General features: G+C 38.8%; 1 protein-coding gene across 30 annotated transcripts in view; it reads left to right on the plus strand.

Moving 5' to 3' along the window:
* The window catches only part of FN1 (fibronectin 1), a 76397-nt gene that overhangs the window by 14707 nt on the left and 34944 nt on the right, over positions 1 to 26746 (plus strand). For all 30 annotated transcript variants that reach the window (XM_033230370.1, XM_033230377.1, XM_033230378.1 and 27 more), the window contains exons 11-23: positions 550 to 678; positions 1928 to 2071; positions 6441 to 6562; positions 11156 to 11336; positions 11531 to 11707; positions 12833 to 12961; positions 13062 to 13151; positions 13946 to 14140; positions 15079 to 15351; positions 16928 to 17194; positions 22229 to 22323; positions 23736 to 23904; positions 24360 to 24446. In XM_033230370.1, the coding sequence (XP_033086261.1) occupies positions 550 to 678; positions 1928 to 2071; positions 6441 to 6562; positions 11156 to 11336; positions 11531 to 11707; positions 12833 to 12961; positions 13062 to 13151; positions 13946 to 14140; positions 15079 to 15351; positions 16928 to 17194; positions 22229 to 22323; positions 23736 to 23904; positions 24360 to 24446 (2058 nt within the window). The remainder of the gene's footprint in view (positions 1 to 549; positions 679 to 1927; positions 2072 to 6440; positions 6563 to 11155; positions 11337 to 11530; positions 11708 to 12832; positions 12962 to 13061; positions 13152 to 13945; positions 14141 to 15078; positions 15352 to 16927; positions 17195 to 22228; positions 22324 to 23735; positions 23905 to 24359; positions 24447 to 26746) is intronic.

Below are 26746 nucleotides of genomic sequence, written 5' to 3' on the forward strand. Positions count from 1 at the left end.
TGGCTTTTCACAGGAAAGTGTATTTTACTACTTTTTTTTTTTTTTTTTTTTTTTTTTGAGACAGAGTCTCGCTCTGTCACCCAGGCTGGAATGCAGTGGCGTGATCTCACTCCCAGCTCCATCTCCCGGGTTCATGCCATTCTCTGTAGTAGCTGGGACTATGGGCGCCCGCCACCACGCCCGGCTAGTATTTTTAGTAGAGAAGGGTTTCACCGTGTTAGCCAGGATGGTCTCCATCTCCTGACCTCATGATCCGCCCACTTCGGCCTCCCAAAGTGCTGGGATTACAGGCGTGAGCCACCGTGCCTGGCCATATTCTTTACTTGAGCATGCTGTAACCTCTGCAACAGTTACAGATTTTGGAGAGAAAAAAAAAAATTTGGCAAAATTGTATTAAAAAGGTTATTCTATGCTTGTAGAAAAGTTATTTTAGTGGAAGGTGTTGATAATTAAGCAGAAGTAGCTGTGTGCTTTGAGAAGCATACCTTTTTTTCTTTCATCAATGGAACTTTAAAAAGTTTCTCACTCACCCACCTATTTCCTCAACAGATCAGTGCATTGTTGATGACATCACTTACAATGTGAATGACACATTCCACAAGCGTCACGAAGAGGGACACATGCTGAACTGTACATGCTTCGGTCAGGGTCGGGGCAGATGGAAGTGTGATCCTGTCGGTGAGTAGCCCCATTTCCCTAGATGAGTTTGCGCAGGCGGAATGGTGAGCAAGTTTCAGATGAGAAAAGCTATGTGAAATCACATGACTGAAGTTGGCTCCAGACTTTAATCAGTTGCTTGCAAAGAGCTTTGTAAAGTCTTCTCTAATACTGAACCAAAATATCTTGATATTGGTAGTCATCTGGTTTTTGCTGAATTTGATGACAAATTTAGGCTTATTTTAATTGAATGGAATTTATTCTTTGGTTTAGAATCATAAAGATAATCCATGCTATGAAAAGTATTGTTTCCTTTTTTTTTGAGAGAGAGAGTTTCGCTCTTGTTGTCCAGGCTGGAGTGCAAAGGCAGTCTTGGCTGACTGCAACCTCTGCTTCCTGGATTCAAGCAATTCTCCTGCTCAGCCTCCTGAGTAGCTGGGATTACAGGCATGCGCCAGCAGACCCAGCTAATTTTGTATTTTTAGTAGAGACGGGGTTTCTCCATGTTGGTCAGGCTGCTCTCAAACTCTCTTCCTTACCAGCAGTGCAACAGCATGAGCAAAGTGTTGTACCAGTAAATATCGCCCACCAAAATACTCTAGGATTTTTTTGGCTGCCCTTCAAAATAGAACTAAGCAAATAGTGAAGGTTGAGCCTTAAAAGAGCTGTGTTACCAGCACGACAAAGTTTAAGGTAATCTATTACTATTTTTTTACCAAAAGAGGCTGGTTGCTAACTAAGAAAACAAACTGATAACACCAGTTTGTTTAGTGTGAGATTGCCAGAACTGAGAGAGAAGCCTGAGAGGTTTTCTTAGAAGCTGCTCAGCAAGTACTCATAGTTAAAGTCTAGCTCTGTCATTTAAATGTCAAATTAGTTTCTTTAAATTTTGAAGAAGGAAAATGAAATTATTGAAGATTTTTGTCTTGCTATTCAAATGTTAAGCCAGTTACATTAATATGGGTAAAATAATATCTAATATTTAATATTAATATGTAGATTATCAATACACACTGAAATCTAAATCTTTACATTTTTATTTAGAAATATTACCCTTTAGAAAACTATTCCTCCTAATAGGTACTTTTTTTTTAATTACAAATTGTCCTGTAAGGTAAAGAATGTGAACAAAATACTTTTTTAACTGCATATATGTGTAAGGACAGTTGCAAATTTCTATTCAAACTAAATGTATGCTCTAGCACCCTGAAATGAAATTCATAGTTTTAAGTCTTCAAGGCTGTTTATCTTTTCCTTGTGTGTATTTTAGACCAATGCCAGGATTCAGAGACTGGGACATTTTATCAAATTGGAGATTCATGGGAGAAGTATGTGCATGGTGTCAGATACCAGTGCTACTGCTATGGCCGTGGCATTGGGGAGTGGCATTGCCAACCTTTACAGACCTATCCAAGTAAGTAGCTTTATTACTGCAAGTTGAGAACTGCCAATTGGGTTATAACAACAGGGCAGTGATTATTAATTCTCTCATGCCTAAGTTGGGGGTCTCCCCTCTTTCCCACCCTTTTCTCCTATTATTATCTAATAATTGAATTTTTTATTAAAATAACTTTTCTCTCTTCCTCTGTCAAGTAAAAGGTAGAGAAGGCTATGAAGATGTGCCTGTCTATAATTTTACTTCTTAACACTGTAAAATATTCTATTAGGTTAAGACACTCTGGCTGATTTCATCTTATATCCATACATGGAAATAAAAACCACCAAGTGAGTTATGCTGGGAGTAAAGGTTTGGGGTGTTATATTATGATTCTTAACAGAGAAGCTGCATAGAGAGATGGCATGAAATGCAACCTAGGGTACGTGTTCATTCAACATGTCATCTAAGCTCCCTTTGTATCAAACTTCTCATTTGTTTGATCAGTTGGGGCCAGGAACACAGTATGTTGGGCCAAGGGTTGAGTAACTTGGTCAACTCTCTGCCCACACAGTTCAAACACCCTCAAATGTTTATTGCTGAGTTTTTTCAGGTCACAAAGACATCATGCCTAGCTGTAGGTGTAATTAATTCATTTGGGGGGAAAATTGCATTTAAATATTCACTGAGTGATTATAATAAAACATGTTACTAAAACATGAAAGGCTAATTTAAAGGCATCAGTTATTTGAGCAACTGCTGAGTTGCAAAGTCTCCAAAGTTTTCACTAATGTTTGACTTAAAATATGTCCTACATTCAGAAATAAAAGAGTTTCAGGGTGTCAGAATCTGCATGCGACAGAAATTAAGATTAAATTAACTCTGTAATAAGAGATTCACTGTGACAGAGAACAAGCTATGGGAACAACTTGGCCAAAGGTAGTGTTAGCCAAGCCTCACTCCTCCATTTCCTCATCTGTAATATGGGGAGATTGTAGCTGATTACCTTTTTTTTTTTGAGACGGAGTCTCACTCTGTCGCCTGGGCTGGAGTGCAGTGGCCGGATCTCAGCTCACTGCAAGCTCCGCCTCCCAGGTTCACGCCATTCTCCTGCCTCAGCCTCCCGCGTAGCTGGGACTACAGGCACCCGCCACCTCGCCCGGCTAGTTTTTTGTATTTTTTAGTAGAGACGGGGTTTCATCGTGTTAGCCAGGATGGTCTCGATCTTTTGACCTCGTGATCCGCCCGTCTCAGCCTCCCAAAGTGCTGGGATTACAGGCTTGAGCCACTGCGCCCGGCTGTAGCTGATTACTTTTAAAGTTCCATCTTAAATACTAAACACCCAGATGCACCTTTTCTAGGAACTTGGAAGATTCTGCCTTTCCCAACTCTCAGACACTGTCAGTGCTGGGGAAGGTGACTTTGCTTTTGAAGGCTTATAGCACAGATTGATCAACCTCCTAAATTGTATTTCTTGGAGGATTTGGGTGTAGGAATCACTTAATGTTTTGCAACTTAATATATGCTTGCTGGAAGCATTTAGGTGGACATGTTAGAGATAAAATCTGGAAAGGAAGGAATCCTTGAGTTATTGGAGTTTTACATGTTGACCTTACCCCTACTCTTTAAAAAGGAGAAAAGGAAGAGCCCACTGAGCATAGAGGCCATTTTGGAGGGAAGAGATTGGCATTTGACCTCAGATACGCTCTTTGGTACTTATCTGTATCTCTGGTTTGCTCAGTGGCCTAGCATGTAGGGCTTTAAGAGTGTGGTGAGAATAAAGGAACAACAGATTACCAATAGATTGTCTCTGAGTTCTGCCCTGTTTGTTCCTCCTACAGAGAACTTGGTAGAGTTGTTCAAACTAGCAAAAGATAAGAGACATTTGGTTTGTCAATAAGCAACTAGAAAAGCACAGATCTCAGCAAAATAAATAGAGAAAAAAAGGACTGAGTCAAAAAATCATAAATGTTTAACTTCTCCAAGGACACTACTATTGGAAATTACTCATTTAGACTTTATTTTAAACTAATTTTAAAAGTGTAGACATTATACTATCTCCATTTTTTGGTATCATCTCAACCATTTTATTGTTAGTTTATTCATATTGAATAAGAGAGGGAGTAAAGATTTCACAATGGCAATAGCTAGTATATGCCAACTAAGTTAATTTAAAAAGTTATACCAACTACCAGTAGCAAAAGGATTGTCAAAAATTTAAATCTAAATAATGTAAAAGATGTCATAATTTTTAACTTTTCTGTCTTCAAAGGATACGTAATATAAGCTAGAGTAATTATATGTAGTATAAGCTAATATAGAGGAATTTAATTGATCTAAGAAATAACTGACACAAAGTCTCTTTACTTCCTGAACAAAAACATGCTAAACTCCATTGCTGTTCAGTCCATTTCCTTTAAAGGTGGGCTATGGCACAAGGTTAAATTTTAAAATGTAGAATTTCAGACCAGTGCTTGAAATCTTATGAAAGCAAAAGGGACCCGTAGTTTTGCTCCACTTTGGTTGGGGTAAAAACCATTGCAGTACCCTTTTTCTTTCCTTTCCCTGCCCATTTTCATCCTCCTCCTTGTGTCCTTGTGGATGTAGAAATACGATTAGGCTTAGAGGTGAACAGTAAAGGTCATTTGTGTTGCTTTTTTAAAACTTAGTAGACATTTAACCATTATAAGCTTTTCCCCCCTCCAAATCATGACTGACAAAACTAAATAAAATGTGTATCAGATGTCTCTTTATAGAGGAAATTGTAGTAGGATTTCTTTAAAGGATCAATATTTAAATAACGGTATGCCAATTATCATAAATAATTAAGGACATGATATTCCTAGCTTTCCTGATTTACATGGAAGTACGTTAAATAGTCACATCTCCAAAATTTTTCTTGAATAGTTGTCTTTAAAAATGTGTTTCCCTTTGTAAGGATCTTCATAAACAGAAGGGGTAATTCAAACAGGGGCATGGAATTGACTTAGGCCAATTGATTAAAACAAACATCCTATGTGTTCTGTGAAATGCATACAACTTTAAAATGAAAAACTGATATTATTATGCATTCTGGTATTTTGGTACTCATGTGGCTTGGAAATATGTGCATTAAATGGAATTACGATTCAAAGTATTTGTTAATCTTCAACCAACCTGGAATTGTTACTGGTGTGGAAGTGAGCATATTGTTCTAGAATTTCTGAATCTATATGGATATCCAAGTTATACGTTTTTTCTGCTACAGAAAGCTTTGTTTTCAAAGAGAATTTAACAGCTTAGATAATAAAGCTTGAAAATCAATGTAGTTTTTCCTAGAAGCTTTCAGAAAACTTAAATCTGTTAATAATCTGGTGAAGTGCTTTATTACACATGCAAAATTTTGCTCTGTTTGACAGAGTGTCAGTTAAAAATTCTTGAAAAGGTTATTATAAGACATGATTTTTATTTCTAGTAATTTAAACATTGACTGACATCATAAAGATAATGTTTTAAGATAGTTTTCTGTTCTGCAAGCATAAATGTTCTAGCTATTTCATTATTATCTTAAATGAGTTAACACTATTTAGAAATTGATGCTACTTCCCTTATTTTCCTTTTTTTTTTTAGACAAAAGAACCAAAACCATACTTTAAATTTTGTTGATAGCAGTGATATACATCAAGATGTAGAAATACGGAATTTAGTATATACTTCATAAAGTCATTTCTGTTGACAACTGATTTTGGAAAAAAAATAAGTTTAATCACTTAATAATTTGATGGATCAATGGTGTGATTTGGGAATACATTTCTTGAATAAAAATAAAACTAGATGTTTTTTTCCAAACTGATAGATTGCTTAGACTGATGAGAAATAAAACTAGGTCTTTAATTATTACCTTTGCCTATTTGTCTAAGATTCTACCCCCATTTAGAAATGTGTTTGTTTTACATCATCTCATATGGCCTTTGGAATGTTGTTTCCTTCTTAGGTACTAGATTCATTCTTGATGAAAACCTTCCAAAATTAGAATTTGCTTTAAAAGAGGCTCAATACAATAAGTAAATGAAGTTTGCATTCTGTATTACATAATTTTTATAGGATCGTTTCACAATTTTCTCACAATTCTTACTTTGATAATAGAGAAAATAAAAGCAAGCCAAGAGACATTTTTTAAAAATGTATTTTATTTGCTATAAACAACTACGATTTGCATTTCTCATGTGAAGAACAGTAATTATCAGCTAAAAATGGATTTGCTGTATTGATTTTCAACGTAAATATTTAAAAGATTAACTAATCCCAGATTTTACTATACTCACATTTAACAACAAGCAAAGCTGTTTGTAATGATGACTGTCCATGTACACAGTTTTAAGTTGGAGTGAATATCTAAGATAACTAAGTGTTACATTTTCATTTTCAGGCTCAAGTGGTCCTGTCGAAGTATTTATCACTGAGACTCCGAGTCAGCCCAACTCTCACCCCATCCAGTGGAATGCACCACAGCCATCTCACATTTCCAAGTACATTCTCAGGTGGAGGCCTGTGAGTATCCCACCCAGAAACCTTAGATACTGAGTCTCCTGACCTTATGAAATTCTGATGGTTTCTTTTTTTCCCAGCTTTTGAGCCAACAAGTCTGATTAACTATTCCTATAGCCTTTATTATATTTGCTTAGTGAACAAACAATATGTGCTCAATTAAATTGACTGAGGGGATTTTGGTTTTGGTTTTGGGTTTTGTTTTTTTTTTTTGCAGTGGGGGGGGTGCTGGTATTTGGAAGAATTTAGCTCTTTATGTTAGAGAAATCTTTTTTGCAAGGACTTAGAACTCATAATGCTTAAAATTGTTCTTGGCCAATGCGGGCAGAGAATCTAAGGTTTTTATATGTCTTGCAACCTCATCAAAGGAAAATTACTGGTGTCATTTTCATAATTTGAAAAAAAATAGCCAAATTAATATTTTTTTATTCACTTTTAAAGTGATCATTTTTTAAATTTTACTTTTGACCCACTGAATTTATTTAGATAGAAGGAAAAGAGATGATGGGAGGGAAGTTTAGATGAAGGATGACAGTTGGTTTATTTAAACAGTAGCCCTGTGATTTCCTAATGAGAAGTGACTAGAAATTGAAGAAACCAAATAAGGAGGATATTGGTCTATTTAGTTTTAGTTTCTCTTACTCTCTCAAGCCTTCCCTGTTTAACTCCAAAGTTCATGGCTCATAATTTGAGAAACACTGTTTTAAACATAGAAGAAAAAAATATCCATTTTAAATCATAGCTATTGAATTCCACAATTAAAAACAAACAAAATTTGACCAACAAAGGCAGTTAAATTTAAACTTTTCGGGAAAAATTTAAACTGTTAAAATTATTCTTTTTCTAAATTCCTAAAGCAGAGGGACAGAATTTTTCAGATTTAAAAGGGCCTCGTAGGTGCCCAGAAAAATTAGCAGAAAGAACCACGTCTAGACACATCTTTGATGTGTCAGAGTTCCAAGGATAAAAAGAAACTTTTAAAGTCTTCTATACTCAGCCAGGTTATCAATCAAATATGAGGGCAAAATAATATTTTCAGACAGATTTTTGGTAGTTTATTTTCCATACATCCTTTTCCTTAAGAGTATTTGTAGATACACTCCAGAAAAACAAGAGTGAAATAAGAAGGAGGTTGTGGGGTCCAGCAAACAGTGCTTCCAAATCAGACCCCTGATAGTGGTGGAAAACTTTGCAATGCAATAACTGCATAGCTGGCTTAGAGGGCAACCAATACAGATGGAACAGAAAGATGAGGATGGGATTGAGGGATCAGGGATTGAGGTCTCCAAGAATAAAGAGGAACTTCACAGAAAAAGCAGGCTTGGGGATAATTAATCACAGGGGCAAATAATGCAGTTGAAATAATAACATGACAATCAGGTGGAGGAATGTATAATAAACCCAAATGTGGTCGGGTGCAGTGGCTCACACCTGTAATCCCAGCACTTTGGGAGGCCAAGGCAGGCAGATCACCTGAGGTCAGGAGTTTGAGACCAGCTTGGCCAACATGGCGAAACCCCGTCTCCACTAAAAATACAAAAATTAGCCAGGCATGAGGGCGCATGCCTGTAGTCCCAGCTCCTTAGGAGCTGAGGCAGGAGAATCGCTTGAACCCAAGAGGCAAAGGTTGCAGGAAGTTGAGCCGAGATCGCGCCATTGTACTCTAGCCTGGGCAAGAGAGCGAGAATCTGTCTCAAAAAAACCTCAAATGTATTATAAGGCAATAATTCCTAAATAAAGCAAACTAAAATGCAGCAATATTAAGGTATAAAAACAAAGAGAGGAAAAATTCCATTGAACCTTGATTCTGGAAACTTTGATCCACCCAGCAGTCATGATGTTAGACTCATTAAAAACAATATATTTCTAATGCTTGATGTGATCGGTCTATAGATGCATCATGGAAACTTGGTTGCACAAAAACAAAAAGTAAACATTTACATGAAAAAATGGTGGATATGGAAGGTGGAGAAGAGAGGAGGTAATAGCTTTGTCTTTCAAAGTAGAGAATCAAGAGAGATGGTACCAAAAGCTGATGAAGTTAAAAAAAAATAGATACTTAATACTTTAAATTACAAATATAAACACAAGAAGAACAAATATAATGATACAAATGTCAGACCCTGAGAATGTCCACGATTCTGGAAGAAAAAGGGTGGTATTATTGAGCTAAATCCTCAACTTCGTCTGGGCATGGTGGCTCACATGTATAATCCCAGCACTTTAGGAGGCTGAAGCCAGTGGATTACTTGAGCCCAGGAGTTTGAGACTAGCCTGAGCAACATGCCCATACCCCAGCTCTACAAAAATATATAAAAGTTAGCCAGGCATGGTGGCATGCACCTGTAGTCCCAGCTACTTGGGAGGCGGAGGCGGGAGGCTTGCTTGAGCTTGAGAGGCAGAAGTTGCAGTGAGCCAAGACGGCAGCACTGCACTCCAGCCTGGGAGACGGAGCAAGACCCTGTGTCCACATAAATAAATATATAAATAAATCCTCAAGTCTCATATTAAAGAGTCTGTAAATATGACTTATTGTTGACAAATGAAAAAAATAGAGGTGTAAGCATGTTGTCTACATGGAGGCAAGACCAGAAGAATAGAAAATGGAAACAGATTCTCTTAGAGAGGGGAATCGTGTCTTTCTCATTGGCTCAGTATAGTCTCCCTAGGGTCTAGAATGGTTCAGCATCTGGCACACTGCTTAACAAATGCTGAATGAAAAAAAAAAAGTCACCCTTTTTCTTCTTTTACCGTATGTCCATCATCTGGCCATTTGCAGAAGTTGATATCCAGTGATCTAAGTCAACAGCATCAGTGCATCCAACACGTTCTAGTCTCTCATCTTATTACATCACTAATTTTATTTACTTTAAAATTAAGGATATACAAAGTATTATGTGAGACCATTGCAGTGGGAGACACTTAAAAGGAGATATAAAATGTATGTTGAATTTGAAAGTCTTCAAAGAGCAGCAGTGACACATTTTTTGAGACTTTTAACAATTACATAAATTCAGGGATTTTTTAATGGATGCCGCCTGAGGCTTTATTTTCTGTTATTTTCTTCTAATAACTAACCAAACAAGCTCACATTGAAAAATGATTTATTACTAAGTTTGAGCTAATTGCAGTGACTGATTTCACATTTTTTCCACAGTGTATTTGAGTTAAAATTTCACTGTGAAGAGTACTACGATCACTCTCGCTTATTCCAGAAATATAAATGGACACTTGAGTATTTGAATTATGGAGGAACTGGTTGACTGGGTAATTTTAAAAAATCACTGGGCTTAAAAAACATATTTTGACTTATATTAGTTTAGAATATTTACACTTGAAAGTGTCTCATCTTGTCTGAAGTAAGGGTGTTTCTTTCATACACATTTTATTGCACTGAGTTTTGTGACCCATGGCATATTAATGAAGCTGAACAGGATGTGAAATATAAACTGGGAGCAAAAGATTAAATAAACCAAAATTGCATTTTTTCTGCAGTCTTGTCCAAAATTGGGTAACCACTTCTGATGGGGTAGCTCCTACCCAAGAATGAGTCACAAAACCAGACTTGTTGAACCTGGTATGTGATGGCCCCAGGAACTGAGTCACAAAGCAACATTCTGCCTTTGTTTTTTCAGGGCAAGAAACTTGAATTGTATCCCACTGAGTTAAAAGATAGAATATATGGCATTGGCATTTCTGTACTTCAGAGAGGAATGTTATCTGTTATAGGAATAAAAAATAAATAGGAGAGGCAAAGCTTAGGTTAATCATATTATGTTACTGATATAACATAATTAACTTGGTAAAAGTGAAGGTGCGGGCCGGGTGTGATGGCTCACGCCTGTAATCCCAGCACTTTGGGAGTCCGAGGTGGGCAGATCACCTGAGGTCAGGAGTTCGAGACCAGTCCGACCAACATGGAGAAACCCCATCTCTACTAAAAATATAAAATTAGCTGGGTGTGGTGGCACACACCTGTAATCCCAGCTACTTGGGAGGCTGAGGCAGGAGAATCGCTTGAACCCGGGAGTTAGAGGTTGAGGTGAGCTGAGATTGCACCATTGCACTCTAGCCTGGGCAACAAGAGTGAAACCCTGTCTCAGAAAAAAAAAAGGGAAGGTGCCCAGTGTCTGCAACTATGTCACCCCGGACATATCACATATCACTCTGTTTCTCCGTCTGTAAAATGGGAGCAACAATGCCATTGCCTCACCATCAGAAGGATATAGAGACTAAATGGGAGAATGTAGGTAACTAGCACAGAGAATGGGTATTAGTAAGTAAACTGCAGCAGTTTGTTGATGTTAACAGTAGTTAGCATTATATGTTAACTATGTTAACAGTAGTTAGCGTTATATGTTAACTATGTTAACAATAGTTAGCATTATATGTTAACTATGTTAACAATAGTTAGCATTATATCTAACTATACCTAACTATATAACCATTGGGAATCCAGTTTTCCATGATGTTCCTCTGGAATGGAGCTGCCTAAGTCCTGCCTAAGTCATTCTTCCCTGAAGATTACTGAACATCATCTTCAAATGTTCATCCTTGTAAACACTTGTGTGTGTGTGTGTTTATTTAAATTTTCAGAAAAATTCTGTAGGCCGTTGGAAGGAAGCTACCATACCAGGCCACTTAAACTCCTACACCATCAAAGGCCTGAAGCCTGGTGTGGTATACGAGGGCCAGCTCATCAGCATCCAGCAGTACGGCCACCGAGAAGTGACTCGCTTTGACTTCACCACCACTAGCACCAGCACACCTGTGACCAGTACGTACACAACCACCCTCATGCCTCCTATGCCCAAGGTTCCCGGAGCTGGGCTCTCCTGAGGAAGTGCTTTCCTTCTCAATTGATATTCTTCCATGAGGGGCACCAACATTTTTAAAAATGATGTTGGCAGCAAGGACGGTACATTTTCTAGATGGCTGAAGGCTGACTTTCCCCTTTCTGTGACTCTCTAGGCAACACCGTGACAGGAGAGACAACTCCCCTTTCTCCCCTTGTGGCCACTTCTGAATCTGTCACTGAAATCACAGCCAGCAGCTTTGTGGTCTCCTGGGTCTCAGCTTCTGACACCGTGTCGGGATTCCGGGTGGAATATGAGCTGAGTGAGGAGGGAGATGAGCCACAGTATCTGGGTAAGCTCAATATGTCGCTCAAGACAGGTTTGGGCAGCTGCTGGAAAACTCTTACTGGGAGGGGCCTCTAGGCAGGTGGTATCTGTGGTCTGGAACTGGCTGACAGCTCAGACTGCACAAACCACCATCCGGCATGAGGAAGGAAAGGACTGACTCTTTCTAGGAAGTGGCCGGGTTTTTCCCAAGCCACCCTCATATGTTCCTGGTCCCTGATGCCAGCTGCATCATGTGCCTACCTGGGCACAAGTTCCTACAGCAAAAGCTGTTTTCTTGGTGGAAGTAATTACCAGGACTGCAGCTGACAATGTTAGCACAGTGACAATCGTCACTCATACTTTTCAAATAGTTATGGTGAGGGGCCTTTAAAAAACTTTATTGGCACACTGAAGTGTGTGCCAATCATAAGCACTGATTTCAGTGAATTTGAATTCTTATAAAGTGAACACACTACAAGACCAGCACCCGGATCAAGAAAAAGAATATCTGTCTATCCTGACCCCATCATCTTCCACCAATAATCACTACCCTGACTTCTTACTGCAGAGAGCTATTTTTTAAAATTTGGCATTAGATTACAAAAATTACACATCTTTAGAGAAAAAGTTGGAAAAATGAAAGGAAGGAGGAAGAGGAGAAAGGAGAAAGACAAGGAGTGGGGTTTTCCCATAGTACATTAATAATCACTGATTACGCGGGGTGCAGTGGCTCACTCCTATAATCCCAGCACTTTGGGAAGCCAAGGCTGGTGGATCAGTTGAGGCCAGGAGTTCGAGATCAGCCTAGTCAACATGGTGAAACTCCATCCCTAATAAAAATACAAAAAAATTAGCCAGGTGTTGTGGTGTGCACCTGTAATCCCAGCTACTCGGGAGGCTGAGGCAGAAGAATTGCTTGAACCCGAAAGGTGGAGGATGCAGTGAGCCGAGATCACACCACTGCACTCCAGCCTGGGCAATGCAGCAAGACTCTGTAAAAATAATAATCACTGATTATCTATTAGTACATTACCTTCTAGTCATTTTTCCCTATGAATATATAGTTCTTAAAATATCCTTCTTATAAGCTGTAGAGTCATTTGAGGGACTAGTTTGCTTCGATTGGTTACCTTGTCTTTTTATTTCAAAGATCTTCCAAGCACAGCCACTTCCGTGAACATCCCTGACCTGCTTCCTGGCCGAAAATACATTGTAAATGTCTATCAGATATCTGAGGATGGGGAGCAGAGTTTGATCCTGTCTACGTCACAAACAACAGGTACCTGTGTGCTACATGGTGTTAAAAGAATCTTTTTCTGTAAAACACAGGCCTGTAGTAGCACTTCCTGACTGTTTGCCCCACTTTCTTTCTTTATTAGCGCCCGATGCCCCTCCTGACCCGACTGTGGACCAAGTTGATGACACCTCAATTGTTGTTCGCTGGAGCAGACCCCAAGCTCCCATCACAGGTCAGCTGAGCCTCGCGCTCTTTGGCTGCTATGTTAATCTTAATGACATCAGTAGGGAGGGTGCCGATTCTGACTGTGGATCTGCATATCACTTTAAATCTCCAATATAATTTATGGGAGAGAGGTGTGTGTGTGTGTGTGTGTGTGTGTGTGTGTGTGTGTGTGTCGGGGGGAGTTATTTTCTATGGCACATTTCCCCTCGAAACCATTTTACCAACTCCCTTATACACATACACCACAACACACACACAACCTGTAAAGCCAGCTCATTGGCTTATTAAAGCAAGTGTTCCCAGGGTTGAAGAGGTGTAATTTTCCTGAAAACCTTGTTCTAAGATTTATCCTTAAGGAGAAAGCTAAGCTGCCTTCTTAGCTCATTAGGTGATTCAACTGCCTCATCACTGAAGTTCCAAAAAGACACACACAGTGCTAGACAACTCTGCTCAGGCTGGTTCATTAATTGCTTCCCTCATCTGGACCTCAAAGAGGAAAAATCAGCTTAACATGAATATTTTCACCTAATGGCATCTCTAATTGACATTTATTAAGGATCTCAGGTCTTCAAGGATGACATTTATTATTAAAAATGTTTGCATGACTGTTCTTATTTTATCTTCGTGCTGAGAAGTCATTATTATAAGAAGTGGCAATATTAAAAGAGTCAAAAAGAATCACTGGCTCTTCACTAATCAAGCAAGATGCTAAGGAATATTAGAAAAGGGAGGATTTATGGTGTTTCTAAGCCTCGGTTTCAAAGAAAACAGTGCATCTTACTTTTGCTGATGAATCTGCAGGGTACAGAATAGTCTATTCACCATCAGTAGAAGGCAGCAGCACAGAACTCAACCTTCCTGAAACTGCAAACTCCGTCACCCTCAGTGACTTGCAACCTGGCGTTCAGTATAATATCACTATCTATGCTGTGGAAGAAAATCAAGAAAGTACACCTGTTGTCATTCAACAAGAAACCACTGGCACCCCACGTTCAGGTAACTTTTTTAAGAAGACATTTCCTATGTTATCTTATCAGGATTGTTCCTGAGGGAGGGTTGTTTTGTCTCTGTCAACAGTTCCCACATTCAAATAATCTTATATAATAGTTTTTCCCTAAACTTCTGATGTTTAGCTGAAATGTCATAAGTAACTTATCAAAGCTGGCTACTGGCCTTTCTTATTAAAAACCAACACCATAACGTCCGTCTACAAATTTTCTCCCAGAAGCTTAAGGGTCATTTCATCTTTGATTCTTTTTTTTGAGGCGGAGTCTCACTCTGTCGCCCAGGCTGGAGTGCAGTGGCCGGATCTCAGCTCACTGCAAGCTCCGCCTCCCGGGTTTACGCCATTCTCCTGCCTCAGCTTCCCGAGTAGCTGGGACTACAGGCGCCCACCACCTCGCCCGGCTAGTTTTTTTTGTATTTTTTTTAGTAGAGACGGGGTTTCACCGTGTTAGCCAGGATGGTCTCGATCGCCTGACCTCGTGATCCGCCCGTCTCGGCCTCCCAAAGTGCTGGGATTACAGGCTTGAGCCACCGCGCCCGGCCGATCTTTGATTCTTAAGTATTATAAAATGATTCAGAAAAACAAAAACCATTACATTATTTTCTGCAGTTATTTCAAAGGTTTTTTGTTTGTTTTTGTTTTTGTTTTTTTTTAGTATCTTTTCTTATAACCCTCTCCCCTCACCACCATATGACACTTCATATGCTGGTAACTCATTTATTACCTAACTATTTTAGATAAAAGGTTCAAATGTCATAATTTAAGCACTATGACTGGGCCATGAAAATATGATCTGATTAAGAGACAAAACTTAGCAAAACTCTCGAATGACAGGCTCAATGAACTGCCTATCATATCCAAGAAACTGGCTTCTTAAAAATAATCTTCAGCAGAAAATGTGAATGACTGGTTGACTCTTGGCTGTTAGATACAGTGCCCTCTCCCAGGGATCTGCAGTTTGTGGAAGTGACAGACGTGAAGGTCACCATCATGTGGACACCGCCTGAGAGTGCGGTGACCGGCTACCGCGTGGATGTGATCCCCGTCAACCTGCCTGGGGAGCACGGGCAGAGGCTGCCCACCAGCAGGAACACCTTCGCAGAAGTCACCGGGTTGTCCCCTGGGGTCACCTATTACTTCAAAGTCTTTGCCGTGAACCACGGGAGGGAGAGCAAGCCTCTGACTGCCGAACAGACAACCAGTATGTCTTCTCCTATCTTTACTTCCCCTCCAAATTCTCCACTCTCACTTCCAGCCTGTGAGGAAGTACAGCAAACCATTGACTCAGAGGTGTATGGCTTAGAGAGAGGGAAATACCCAGCTGGCAAGGGAATGCATAGTGAACACAAAGCACATTAAACTTGAAAACAAAACTCAAACAAGCTCCATGGAGGCTAAGTGGTAACCCATTTCCAAAATACATGTACCAGCTGAAGGGTACTAAGAGGGGAGAATGGAAGAGAATCTAATTTGAGTGCATTTTTCCTGTAACTAAATATATCTAGATCAAAGTTAAAATGCAGGATCATAACACAGTAGAATTCATTTAAGAATAGCAGTTGCCACGTATCTAGTATTACTAGCCACTAGCTTATCTGCTCAGTTTTTACAAGCATTATTCTCATATTTACTCTCTGCTTTGACCTTAGGAAGGAAGGTCTTATTATTATTTATTATTTATTTTTTATTTTTTTGAGATGGAGTCTCGCTCTGTCACCAGGGCTGGACTGTAGTGGTGCGGTCTCAGCTCACTGCAACCTCCACCTCCTGGGTTCAAGCGATTCACTCGCCTCAGCCTCCCAAGTAGCTGGGACTACAGGCGTGCGCTACCATGCCCTGCTAATTTTTGTATTTTTAGTAGAAAAGGTTTCACTGTGTTGGCCAGGCTGGTCTCAAACTCCTGACCTCAAGTGACCACCCACGTTGGCCTCCCAAAGTGCTGGGATTACAGGCATGAGCCATTGTGCCCAGTTGGAAGGTCTTACTAGTATCCATATTGAATACATAAAGAAACTGAGGCTTTAAAAAAATTCTGGAACTTGTAGGGTCACGGAGATAGGAAGGGATAGAGCTGGCTCTATAACCTATGTCCAAAGCCCATGCTCTGAATTATTATACTTGACTGCCTCTTAAATATTTCCTCTATTTGAAACGTAATTTAAATTTCGGTGGGAAAACTGCTGGTTATTATTCTTAAGAATAAACTCCACAACTTATGTGATTCTGATAGTGCAAACTCACCAGTATCCTACCATGAATCTGAGGATATGTTATCATTACTGTAATTACTGTCTAATCTGAGCCATGTGAAAATAACTTTTATTTCTCTAGCAAATGACTATTCACAGAATATTGCTTCTGACTCATAGAGAGCTTCTTCTTGCTGTCATTTTAGGAGGCATATCACCTTTTCCTTAATCTCTTTGGCTCAGAGCAACCTGTGAAGTTCAGAAGTGTTTGTTTTGCCTTTTTAAAAAGACCATTGCTTTAATGTAACTATAATTTCTGAGAGTGATGGGAAAGTTGTGCTGGAACATTAGACTTCCCGAAGGATCACAGTCAAGCAAAATGGTTCCACAATTTCTCATGACTGGCAGAGTTTTGGCAAAGTTCTATGTAGCACTCAATCTCTTACTGGCTCAGTTTTTCTGGGGTTCTGACTTTCTTAGTTGCAACCTTGAGGAGAGAAAACTTAGACATTCAATCAAGCTTCAGGACTTGAGTTATGATCATTACTGATCTAAATATTTCTTGGCTTGTTTCATCTTTTTTCCTAGAACTGGACGCTCCCACTAACCTCCAGTTTGTCAATGAAACGGATTCTACTGTCCTGGTGAGATGGACTCCACCTCGGGCCCAGATAACAGGATACCGACTGACTGTGGGCCTGACCCGAAGAGGCCAACCCAGGCAGTACAATGTGGGTCCCTCTGTCTCGAAGTACCCACTGAGGAATCTGCAACCTGGATCTGAGTACACCGTATCCCTCGTGGCCATAAAGGGCAACCAAGAGAGCCCCAAAGTCACTGGAGTCTTTACCACACGTAAGCCGAAAATTAAATGCCTTTTCTTAACTATATTTACATTCTCTATTCTTCATGCTTTACAAAAAAAAAAACAACCCCCCACCCCCCCCAAAAAATTAAAAAGTTAGTATATAATTTAAATCAGTGATACTAAAAATGTGCTCCGTAGACTGGCTGCTGGCCCGTTAATTGTTTGCTGCTAGTCTGCAACAAGAAAAAGAGTTGTGCCAGAATGTAAATCACAAAGCACACTGCTTAGTACAGCTGAGAATTTTTCTGAAGCCAGATTTTCTTGATGAAGGAAGCAGTGCGTTAATTCGCACACATTGCCAAGCTCTTTCTTTCCTCTAGAGCCAGCACTTTGAGTAACATGGGTTTAAAGCACCCTGTTATTAGAAAAATTAAATTCTATTACATTAAATGGATTTACCAAATACTAGTTAAGGCAAGAAAAAATTAGCACCTATGTCTATATTCTATTACTTTGGGCATTGAATAGTAACTATAAATGCAGAATAAAAATATCTACAGGTTGAATGGGAACCAACTAATTGAACATGAAGCCAGGGAAATGATTTCTTTATGAATGTTGGCTGCAGAAGATTAAAGTACTCTTGCAGACAGAATCGCCTTTTTTCTTAAATTACTCTTGAAATTCCTCAGAGGAGGAAAATACTAACAATAATTTTTGGCCATGTCTGTCCTTTTGCTCAACATTTTAAAGGAAGAGGTCTTAAATCTCCCACATATCTACATCACAATAAAGACCTCTATTCACAAACTGATTTCTATTAAGTACATTTCCATTTACATTACAGAGAATTATGAGACTCCTTATTTCTGGCTGAACATTATTTGTTATTTTCAACTTGACATTTTGAATTATAGAAGCACCTAACATAAGCACTTTTTTAGCATATATTGTAACCATGGACTAGTTTGCAATTTTCTAAGAGCTTTCAACAAATGTTACTCTTCGACTAATTTAAAAGTATGGATGTTAAAAAGCATTCAAAAAGTCAATAGAAGCCTAGTTTGTAAATAACTATGGAACTGATTTCCCAAAGAAAATGTAAACTTTTCCCCATAAGAATTCATACTTTAAGGAAAACTTACTTCCATTTAAATTTACTGTATGAAATTTGGCCCATGAAAGCTTTTTCCTAAATAATAGTTAATTGTAAGCAAGTAAAATTCACTTTTAATTTGCAAATAAACTTACCTGAAAATTTGGCTAAAATTTTACACGGTTCTAAGATAGTCTAAGATCTACTCTCATGAAATTAATGTCTTTATATTTCTTGCAAATATTCATTTCTTATAAATGTCCTTCAGTGAATTAGAATGGAGATTTCAGTGAATGTGCCCTTTCAGTAGATGCTGTCTTTTACTAAAATGTAGAATTCTATAGTTGTCTTGTTCATTCCTTAACATAAGACATATTTTATGTAGTTTCTTTGGTTGAACACAGTGCTGAAGAAAGAAAAAGCATTTTTAATGATGCTAACAATAATTAAGGGAAGGTGGTGGGTCAAGATATTTCAAGTACTTCTGAAGACTTTGATATATTGGATACATTATTTTATGCTTTGCATAATAGATTCATATAAAATATAATTATTTTAATTGAAGTACTGATAGCCAAAAGTAATTTTATTAGATAAAGGTTAACATAGTGTCTGGAACATTGTATGCTTTCAAAAAATATTTGGTGAATAGATGATTGAGAAAGGAATAATAACAAACAGCTCAACGAAGCTTATATTTAAATAAACTAATGTAAGCAGGGTATTCTACAACTCCATTCAAACTTTAAGTACTCCTTAAGGTTGTAAACATCCTCAAGGCTTGCATGGTTTTGAAATTACTAAGTTTCTGTAATTTTTTTACTTTCCTACTAAGCTGAATTCTGGGAGTAACTTTTCTGAGTTTTATAACTTGTGCTAAATTCTTAAGAGCCAATGTGAGAAAAGTTACGGGAAAAAGCTGTTTCTGGGGAAAATTCAGCTTACTCCTATATTGATAGGGCAAATTTTATTTCTTTAACAGCTGGGCTTTCTTCACTAACAAGACCTGCCAGAACCCATAGCTCACACTCAGAATCACATCCTTTGTTTGACATCGTTTGTGGGTTTGTGGTTTGGTGATTTTCCCATAATGGCCTTCCCAGGCAGAGAGCATCATCTTAAACTTGGGAAGACTCTAGCTGGCTGGCTCAAGCAATAGAAAATACCTAGTCTTAAAGCCCAGGACAGCTGAGGCGAATATAATTTGTAAAAAAGTTGTGGTTTTCACAGATGTTCAGTGAAAAAAAACTGACTGTTCTCTGAATTGCTTTTTGTGGGCCATTAAAAAATGGTCACACAGGGCTGTCATGGCATTTTGGCAGAGTCAGCAGCAGCCAAGTGGTGTATAATTTCAGAGGTACTAAAAGGCATTGGGGTCACCCATCCCAGTCATGTCCCCCCAACCCCCACCAAACACCATCAAAATAATAATATACATAGATGAAACAGCCCACTAAGCCAGTAGTGCCTCAATTCAGCCATTAGAGCTATCATTACGAAGTGGCCCACACATATATTTGGCTTTTTCTCACACAATATTTTTAAAATAAAAAAATGGCTCCTTAGAATCCAGACTGAAAAAAAAAATGCGAGAATTGCGATGTTGATTCTAAATTCCCACATGGCAAAGAAAAAAAAATTGACTGGAGTTGAGTTGAGACTGGAGTCTGAACACTTTTTTAATCCCTGTTTGTATAACTCTGGAGACTGATTCTTTGTCTTGCCAGCCATTCATAATTTAGTATAAATACATTCAGAGGTTTTTTCCCAATGGGAACAAAATTTGATTGAGATGCAAAGAGAGGAAGAATTGTGGAGATGTCAAACATGTGACCAGGGCTACTAACACACTTGCTACCCTTGAACTTAACTTACCCAACTCAAAATATCTGGCCTTCTGTGACTTTACCTTTCTACATTTATAATAAGATTTACAAGGTTGTTAGAAAGCTCTATCTTAACTTCATATATACATTCTTTCCTTCCTTCCTTCTTCCTTCCTTCCTTCCTTCCTTCCTTCCTTCCTTCCATCCTTTCTCCTTCCTTTCTTCCTTCCTTCTCTCCTTCCCTCCCTCCCTCCCTCCTTTCTTTTCTTTTCTTGTCTTGTCTTTTCCTTCCCTCCCTTCCTTCCTTCCTTCCTTCCTTCCTTCCTTCCTTCCTTCCTCTTTTTTGGTGCTAAAACCCAAAACATATCTTTTATTTAAAAAGATGATTTTTTTTATTTTTTATTTTTTGGCCAGGTGTGATGGCTCATGCCTGTAATTCCAGCACTTTGGGAAGCCGAGGTGAGCAGATCACCTGAGGTCAGAAGTTTGAGACTGGCCTGGCCAACATAGTGAAACCCCATCTCTACTAAAAATACAAGAATTAGCTGGGTGTGGTGGCAGGCACCTATAGTCTCAGCTACGGGAGTCTGAGGCAGGAGAATCACTTGAACCCAGGAGACCGAGGTTACAGTGAGATGAGATTGTGCCACTGCACTCTAGCCTGTGTCGCAGAGCAAGAGTGCATCTCAAAATAAATAAATAAATAAAATTTGTTTAAGTAATATTTTCTTTTCTTTTCTTTTATTTATTTATTTATTTTGAGATGGAGTCTTGTTCTCTCACCCTGGTTGGAGTGCAGTGGTGTGATCTTGGCTCACTGCAACCTCTATCTCCCAGGTTCAAGTGATTCTCCTGCCTCAGCCTCCCAAGCAGCTAGGATCACAGGCACCCACCACCATACCTGGCTACTTTTTATATTTTTAGTACAGATGAGGTTTCGCCATGTTGGCCAGGCTGGTCTTGATCTCCTGGCCTCAAGTGATCCACCCACGTCAGCCTCCCAAAGCGCTGGGATAGCAGGCATGAGCCACTGTACCCAGCCAAAGTAATATTTTCAATAAGAAAAAGAACAGTGATGTCAGGATGCTAGAAAATGCAAAATAAACTTGTTATAATTCCTGATTCTGGTGATAAAATACTAAATTTTTGCAGTGTTATTATTGTGAGTAAATAATCACATATTTAAAGTACAAATCTTTAGACTTCAAAATGCATCCATGGTGGCAGATTTTGTTTAACTTTTATATATAGCATGTTTTATTGCAACCAAAAATAGTTGACCATTATTGTGGAATAATTCAGCATAAAGCTTTTCTTTTTTTGAGACGGAGTCTCATTCTGTCACCCAGGCTGGAGTGCAATGGCATGATCTCGGCTCACTGCAACCTCTCCCTCCAGGGTTCAAGTGATTCTTGTGTCTCAGCCTCCCAAGTAGCCGGGACTACAGGCACGAGCCACCATGACCGGCTAATTTTTCACATTTTTAGTAGAGACAGGGTTTCACCATGTTGGTGAGGCTGGTCTCGAACTCCTGACCTCAAATGATCCGCCCACCTCAGCCTCCCAGAGTGCTGGGATTACAGGCATGAGCCACCAATCCCCGCCCAGCATAAAACTGTTTTTAGATCACCATCTATAATTTACCATTGTTCTTAAATTAATGATTAAGAAACAATACGATAATCAGTTGGTGGTGGCCAGTTGTACATTCTATAAGGGATTTTACACTGACGATATAGGGAAATTAATTGTCATAAAACTCATATCCCAACAATGATGGAAAGACATGAATTAGATTATATAATTTCATTGAAAAGACTGCCTTAGCGAATATGTAACCCCTTGTTACTCAGGTATAATTCACGGGCCAACAGAATCGGTATTATCTGTGTTTGTCAGAAATGCAAACTCCCTAGTTCTTTGTTAGACCTCCAGAAACAGAATCTGCATTTTAGCCAGACCCCAGATGACGTGTGTGGCACATTAAAGATTGAGAAGCCTGATCCTCTCCCAATTCTCACCCAATGAAAAAATATGTTACATTCTCTATCCACTGCTTGGTTAAACTGAGGTTCTCCGTAAAAATACTTGTTATCTCTATTCTGTGAAATCATCTGTGATTTTGAGTTTTGAATACGTGCATTGATTCTCTCTCACAGTGCAGCCTGGGAGCTCCATTCCACCTTACAACACCGAGGTGACTGAGACCACCATTGTGATCACATGGACACCTGCTCCAAGAATTGGTTTTAAGGTAAACTGCCCATGTTCCTAATCTCTGTGATACAGCCCTGAGATGTCCTTGTGTTTCCCATGTAATGGAAACAGGGTGCTCAGGAGTCAGGAGACCTGGGTTTTGTTACCTCCTTCTGTTCATACATCTTTGACTACATTGTCAGGGCCTAACAATCCTTCCCTGTCTACCTCACTGAATTGTTCGAAGAACGGATGGAGGCTATGAAAGTGCTTTGCAAAGGATAAAACATTAGCATGAAGCTGCTGCTTGTTGTTATCTTATTTTCTCTATCCTTTCCCGCAGGGAACTACATTTCAAAAAAACATAGGAAAACTTTATTTGATGTGTTGTTCTAAATGGGTGTGAACAAGTTCACAAAAGCCAATTTAGGGAGACCAATTAAACTCAGAGTCACTTAAAAATCGCACTTTCATCCAATCAGTTTCATCTCCAACTGTTCAAAGCGCTGCGGGTAAATCTCTTAATAGAAGTTAAGATTAAGGTTTCCCTGTGGATATCTGGATTCATCTTCTTTAAAGTAATGATATTAGGGAAGTGATGAATACAAATGAATATGTTTAAAAGAATTCCATTCTTTGGCATTTAGTGTGAAGAGAGAAATATTTGTTATCGCTGGAAATCATGACTCAATCCCCTTGATTGTTTAAAAAAATACACCAAAGATAAAGTATATAAATGGCCATACTTATGATTATGCTACTCACATATAGAGGAACTTTTTGAAGATTGCCAGTATACCTTTTAAATTCCCTTAATAATGTCATGCTGACTTTCAGCAGCCTTATGGTGTGTGAAGGATCTCTTTAGAGTTGGACACTATTTGATAGCACGGTGTTACCTGAGTTTTTGAAAAAGGATCTTAAAAGGATTTTAAATTATGGGCATAGTTATTCTAATTCTTCTCTTGTAATGTATCATCCTGCAGTTGAAGCTATGAACATAGCTCTTCGAAAGGTGTGTTTTTGCAATACAGTTGCTACAGGGGCTAGTGCCTTTACATGGCAACTAAAAGGTGAATTGAATGTGAATAACTCGTTAAAGGGAGAGCTCAAACATTCCTTCTAGCACACACACAGAAAAATAGAAACAAACTACCATGTGCCCCACAGTCCCTGCATACGTCTGGTTTGTAACAAGAGATTCTTTATCAAGCAAAACAGTATGTAATGACATTTTTCTGGAACTTTCCATTACAAGCCACCTTAATGCAGTTTGGAAGATACCTCCCCCACCTTGGGGGAGTTTCCAGCTAAAGTATATAAAAGAGTCCCCAAATCATTTCCTAATAAAAGTACATTGTGCAGTTTCTGAAGAGTCGACATTATTTAAAGCATAATCACAACCTCACAGCAGTAACAGGCCTCTGGAAATATTCGTCCTTGGTGTTTATTTTGCTTTCCTTCCTCTAGCTGGGTGTACGACCAAGCCAGGGAGGAGAGGCACCACGAGAAGTGACTTCAGACTCAGGAAGCATCGTTGTGTCTGGCTTGACTCCAGGAGTGGAATATGTCTACACCATCCAAGTCCTGAGAGACGGACAGGAAAGAGATGCGCCAATTGTAAACAAAGTGGTGACACGTAAGAAGAACTCTTTTTCCCTTTTCTATTAGTTTTTAAAACTGTTCCACTTTTTGAAAAAAGCTAGTGTCAATATCACTTTTTACTTATGAGAATGGCACAGGGGAGACATCTTATCCTTACTTAAATTATTAATGCTATTCCTGAATTTGGAGTAGCAGGTTCAATTCATGCTTTACATTTTATGGCATTAGAAATGTTCTTTCCATGTCAAGAATATTTATGAAAAGGCAAGATGAAAATAATTTCAATAGTATTGCAAAATCATTAATCATAAAAAAAGTCTTCGTCAGAGAATTGCTGCTGTCCATCATGTTTTCATAACGTAACCTATATTTATATGGGAGGGAGGGAGGCAAGAAGCGTGGAAGAGAGGGAGGTAGGGAAGGAGGAAAGATTACACAGGTCAAGAGCTTTGTGTCAGCTTTAACTTTTAAAATTTTCTTTCTGCATAGCATTGTCTCCACCAACAAACTTGCATCTGGAGACAAACCCTGACACTGGAGTGCTCACAGTCTCCTGGGAGAGGAGTACCACCCCAGGTAAGTTTGGGATGGATCACAGGGCAAGTATACACCATACCTTCCCAAGACAAAGATTTTAGAAACTGTTTCTTTCAGAGAAAGAAAGGATTCAAATTACAAATGCTCAGCTCTCCATACAAACTATAGCAGTACATGACGTACATCTTGGGGCAGCCTGCAGGATGCTTTAATCCACGTTGACTTCAATCACAGGAAACAGAACGATCCTACACTAGTCTAGGGGGACAAGGCAGATCCTCACACAGCTGTACGGCTGAAGAAAAGCACTGTGGAAGGTGCCTTTTGCTGAGTGCATAAAAAATTGCCAAACAAATGGTTGAAGTCATATTACATAATTTCCCTTTTGTGAGTTGTTACAGAGCCTAAGTTTATTATTCCCTGAAGTTTTATGAATGTTTTGTCATGAGTTGCACCACAAATATTTAAGGGTGATGAAAGGCAGAAATACCTTCGTTTTGCAGAATAAGAAAACTGAGACTTAGAAAAAATTGGCCTACTCAGAGTCACACATTTTAAATGTTACAAAACTGGGATTGTAACTTAAGTTTGTAGACTCCTTCTCATACCCAACATCACATATTTGGAATGTAATTTTTAAAAATTATATTCTATGCAAACTGAAAAATTTGATTAAGGGGTTTCTTGACCATTTTTAAAGCTTTAAATGAAGCATTTGTCTAAATTCCTTGTTCACATATATTTGAAAATTATTTATAAAATGCTAAAATGTATAAAGATAGCTGTAATAATAGTCAAATAGCACGATGTATATGGCAATAACAGGAAATTTTAGATATTCATTACTTTTGCCAAAACCACATGGAAGTCTCACAAAACTTATGGAGAAAAATCTTAAACAAAAATAGAAGTTCTAATTAATGTTGACTGCATTCTTACCTCCTATACTTGTTAATTTAAGGGATATGTTTAGTTTATTATTTAGCTATTTCTAATTTTACTGTTAAATTATTGTGAAATTTTTGTTAAAAAAAAAAAAGTACTGTAAAGTTCTTATCTTTGCCGGGGCACAGAGCTAAGGCTATCATCTCTAAGTCTGATTAATGTATGCAACCACACAGAAAAAAAACTAGCTCAGAATATCTCTTTTGATCTCCCTCTGAAGTAGAGTGATTTGGGTAAAGTTTTCATTATCTGCGGAAACATCGTTTAAGCCAAAGCTATACAATTTTCAGCTGAGTTGCTCCTAATCTGAAACTTTCAGTTGGCAAGCTTCATGCTTGTTAGCAGCAGGATCATTCATACCTTGTCTCAATGACCCAGCCCACACATTTGGAGGATCACTAGCAAGTGTAATGATCTCAATATTTATTTCTCATTCAGTTGGGTTTTCTTGTATTTGCCACATTAGTGTTTACCCTGTTCCTAATGGCAAATATTCTGTCATCTCCTTGCCTTGTATAAAGTTTAATATACTTTCTCATTTTACTTTTAATCTCATTGTAGAGGCCCTACAGCTCTCTAGTCCTCACTGTTTTTATTTGAATGTCTCTCATCCCCCTCAACCCCTCAACTCTTTTACTGCCCAATTTCTATGACTCCTGAAGACTTCAACAATCAATACTCGTTTTTTTTTTGTTTTTTTTTTTTGTGAGACAGAGTCTTGCTCTGTCACCCAGGCTTGGAGTGCAGAGTGCAGTGGCACCATCTCGACTCACTGCAACCTCCGCCTCCTGAGCTCAAGCGATTCTCGTGACTTAGCCTTCTGAGTAGCTGGGACTACAGACATGCCCCACCACATCCAGCTAATTTTTGTATTTTTAGTAGAGACGGGGTTTTATCATGTTGGCCAGGCTGGTGTCAAACTCCTAACCTCAGGTGATCTGCCTGCCTCAACCTCCCAATCAATACTCTTTATAGAATAAGTATCACCACTTTTGTTTTTCACCTTTTCTCCTTTCTTGGTTCTCTTCCTATAAATCCCATAGTTTCAGACCTTGTAAATTAGGAGAGCTCTCTGGGGAATGTGCTTAAGGTTGAGAGCGATTCCATACTAGGCAGGTAGAAAGGAATATTCTTCAGCTGTCTTCAAATGATTCATTAAGGAAAAGCAGGGTATAGTGGTAGGACCATGGGATTTGGAAATGAAAGCTTTTGGGAATCACTCCCCTGGTTCAAGATTTCCTTTAAAATGAGGATCTTGGCGGAGGTTGAAGTGAGCCAAGATCGTGCTGCTGCACTCCAGCCTGGGTGATAGAGGGAGACTGTGTCTCAAAAAATAAAAACAAAAAACAAAATAAAGTGAGGATCTTAGTACTGCCTGAAAGGATTGTTTCAAG

Source organism: Trachypithecus francoisi, unplaced genomic scaffold, assembly GCF_009764315.1.
Source record: "Trachypithecus francoisi isolate TF-2019V2 unplaced genomic scaffold, Tfra_2.0 Lachesis_group13, whole genome shotgun sequence".
Taxonomy (NCBI): domain Eukaryota; kingdom Metazoa; phylum Chordata; class Mammalia; order Primates; family Cercopithecidae; genus Trachypithecus; species Trachypithecus francoisi.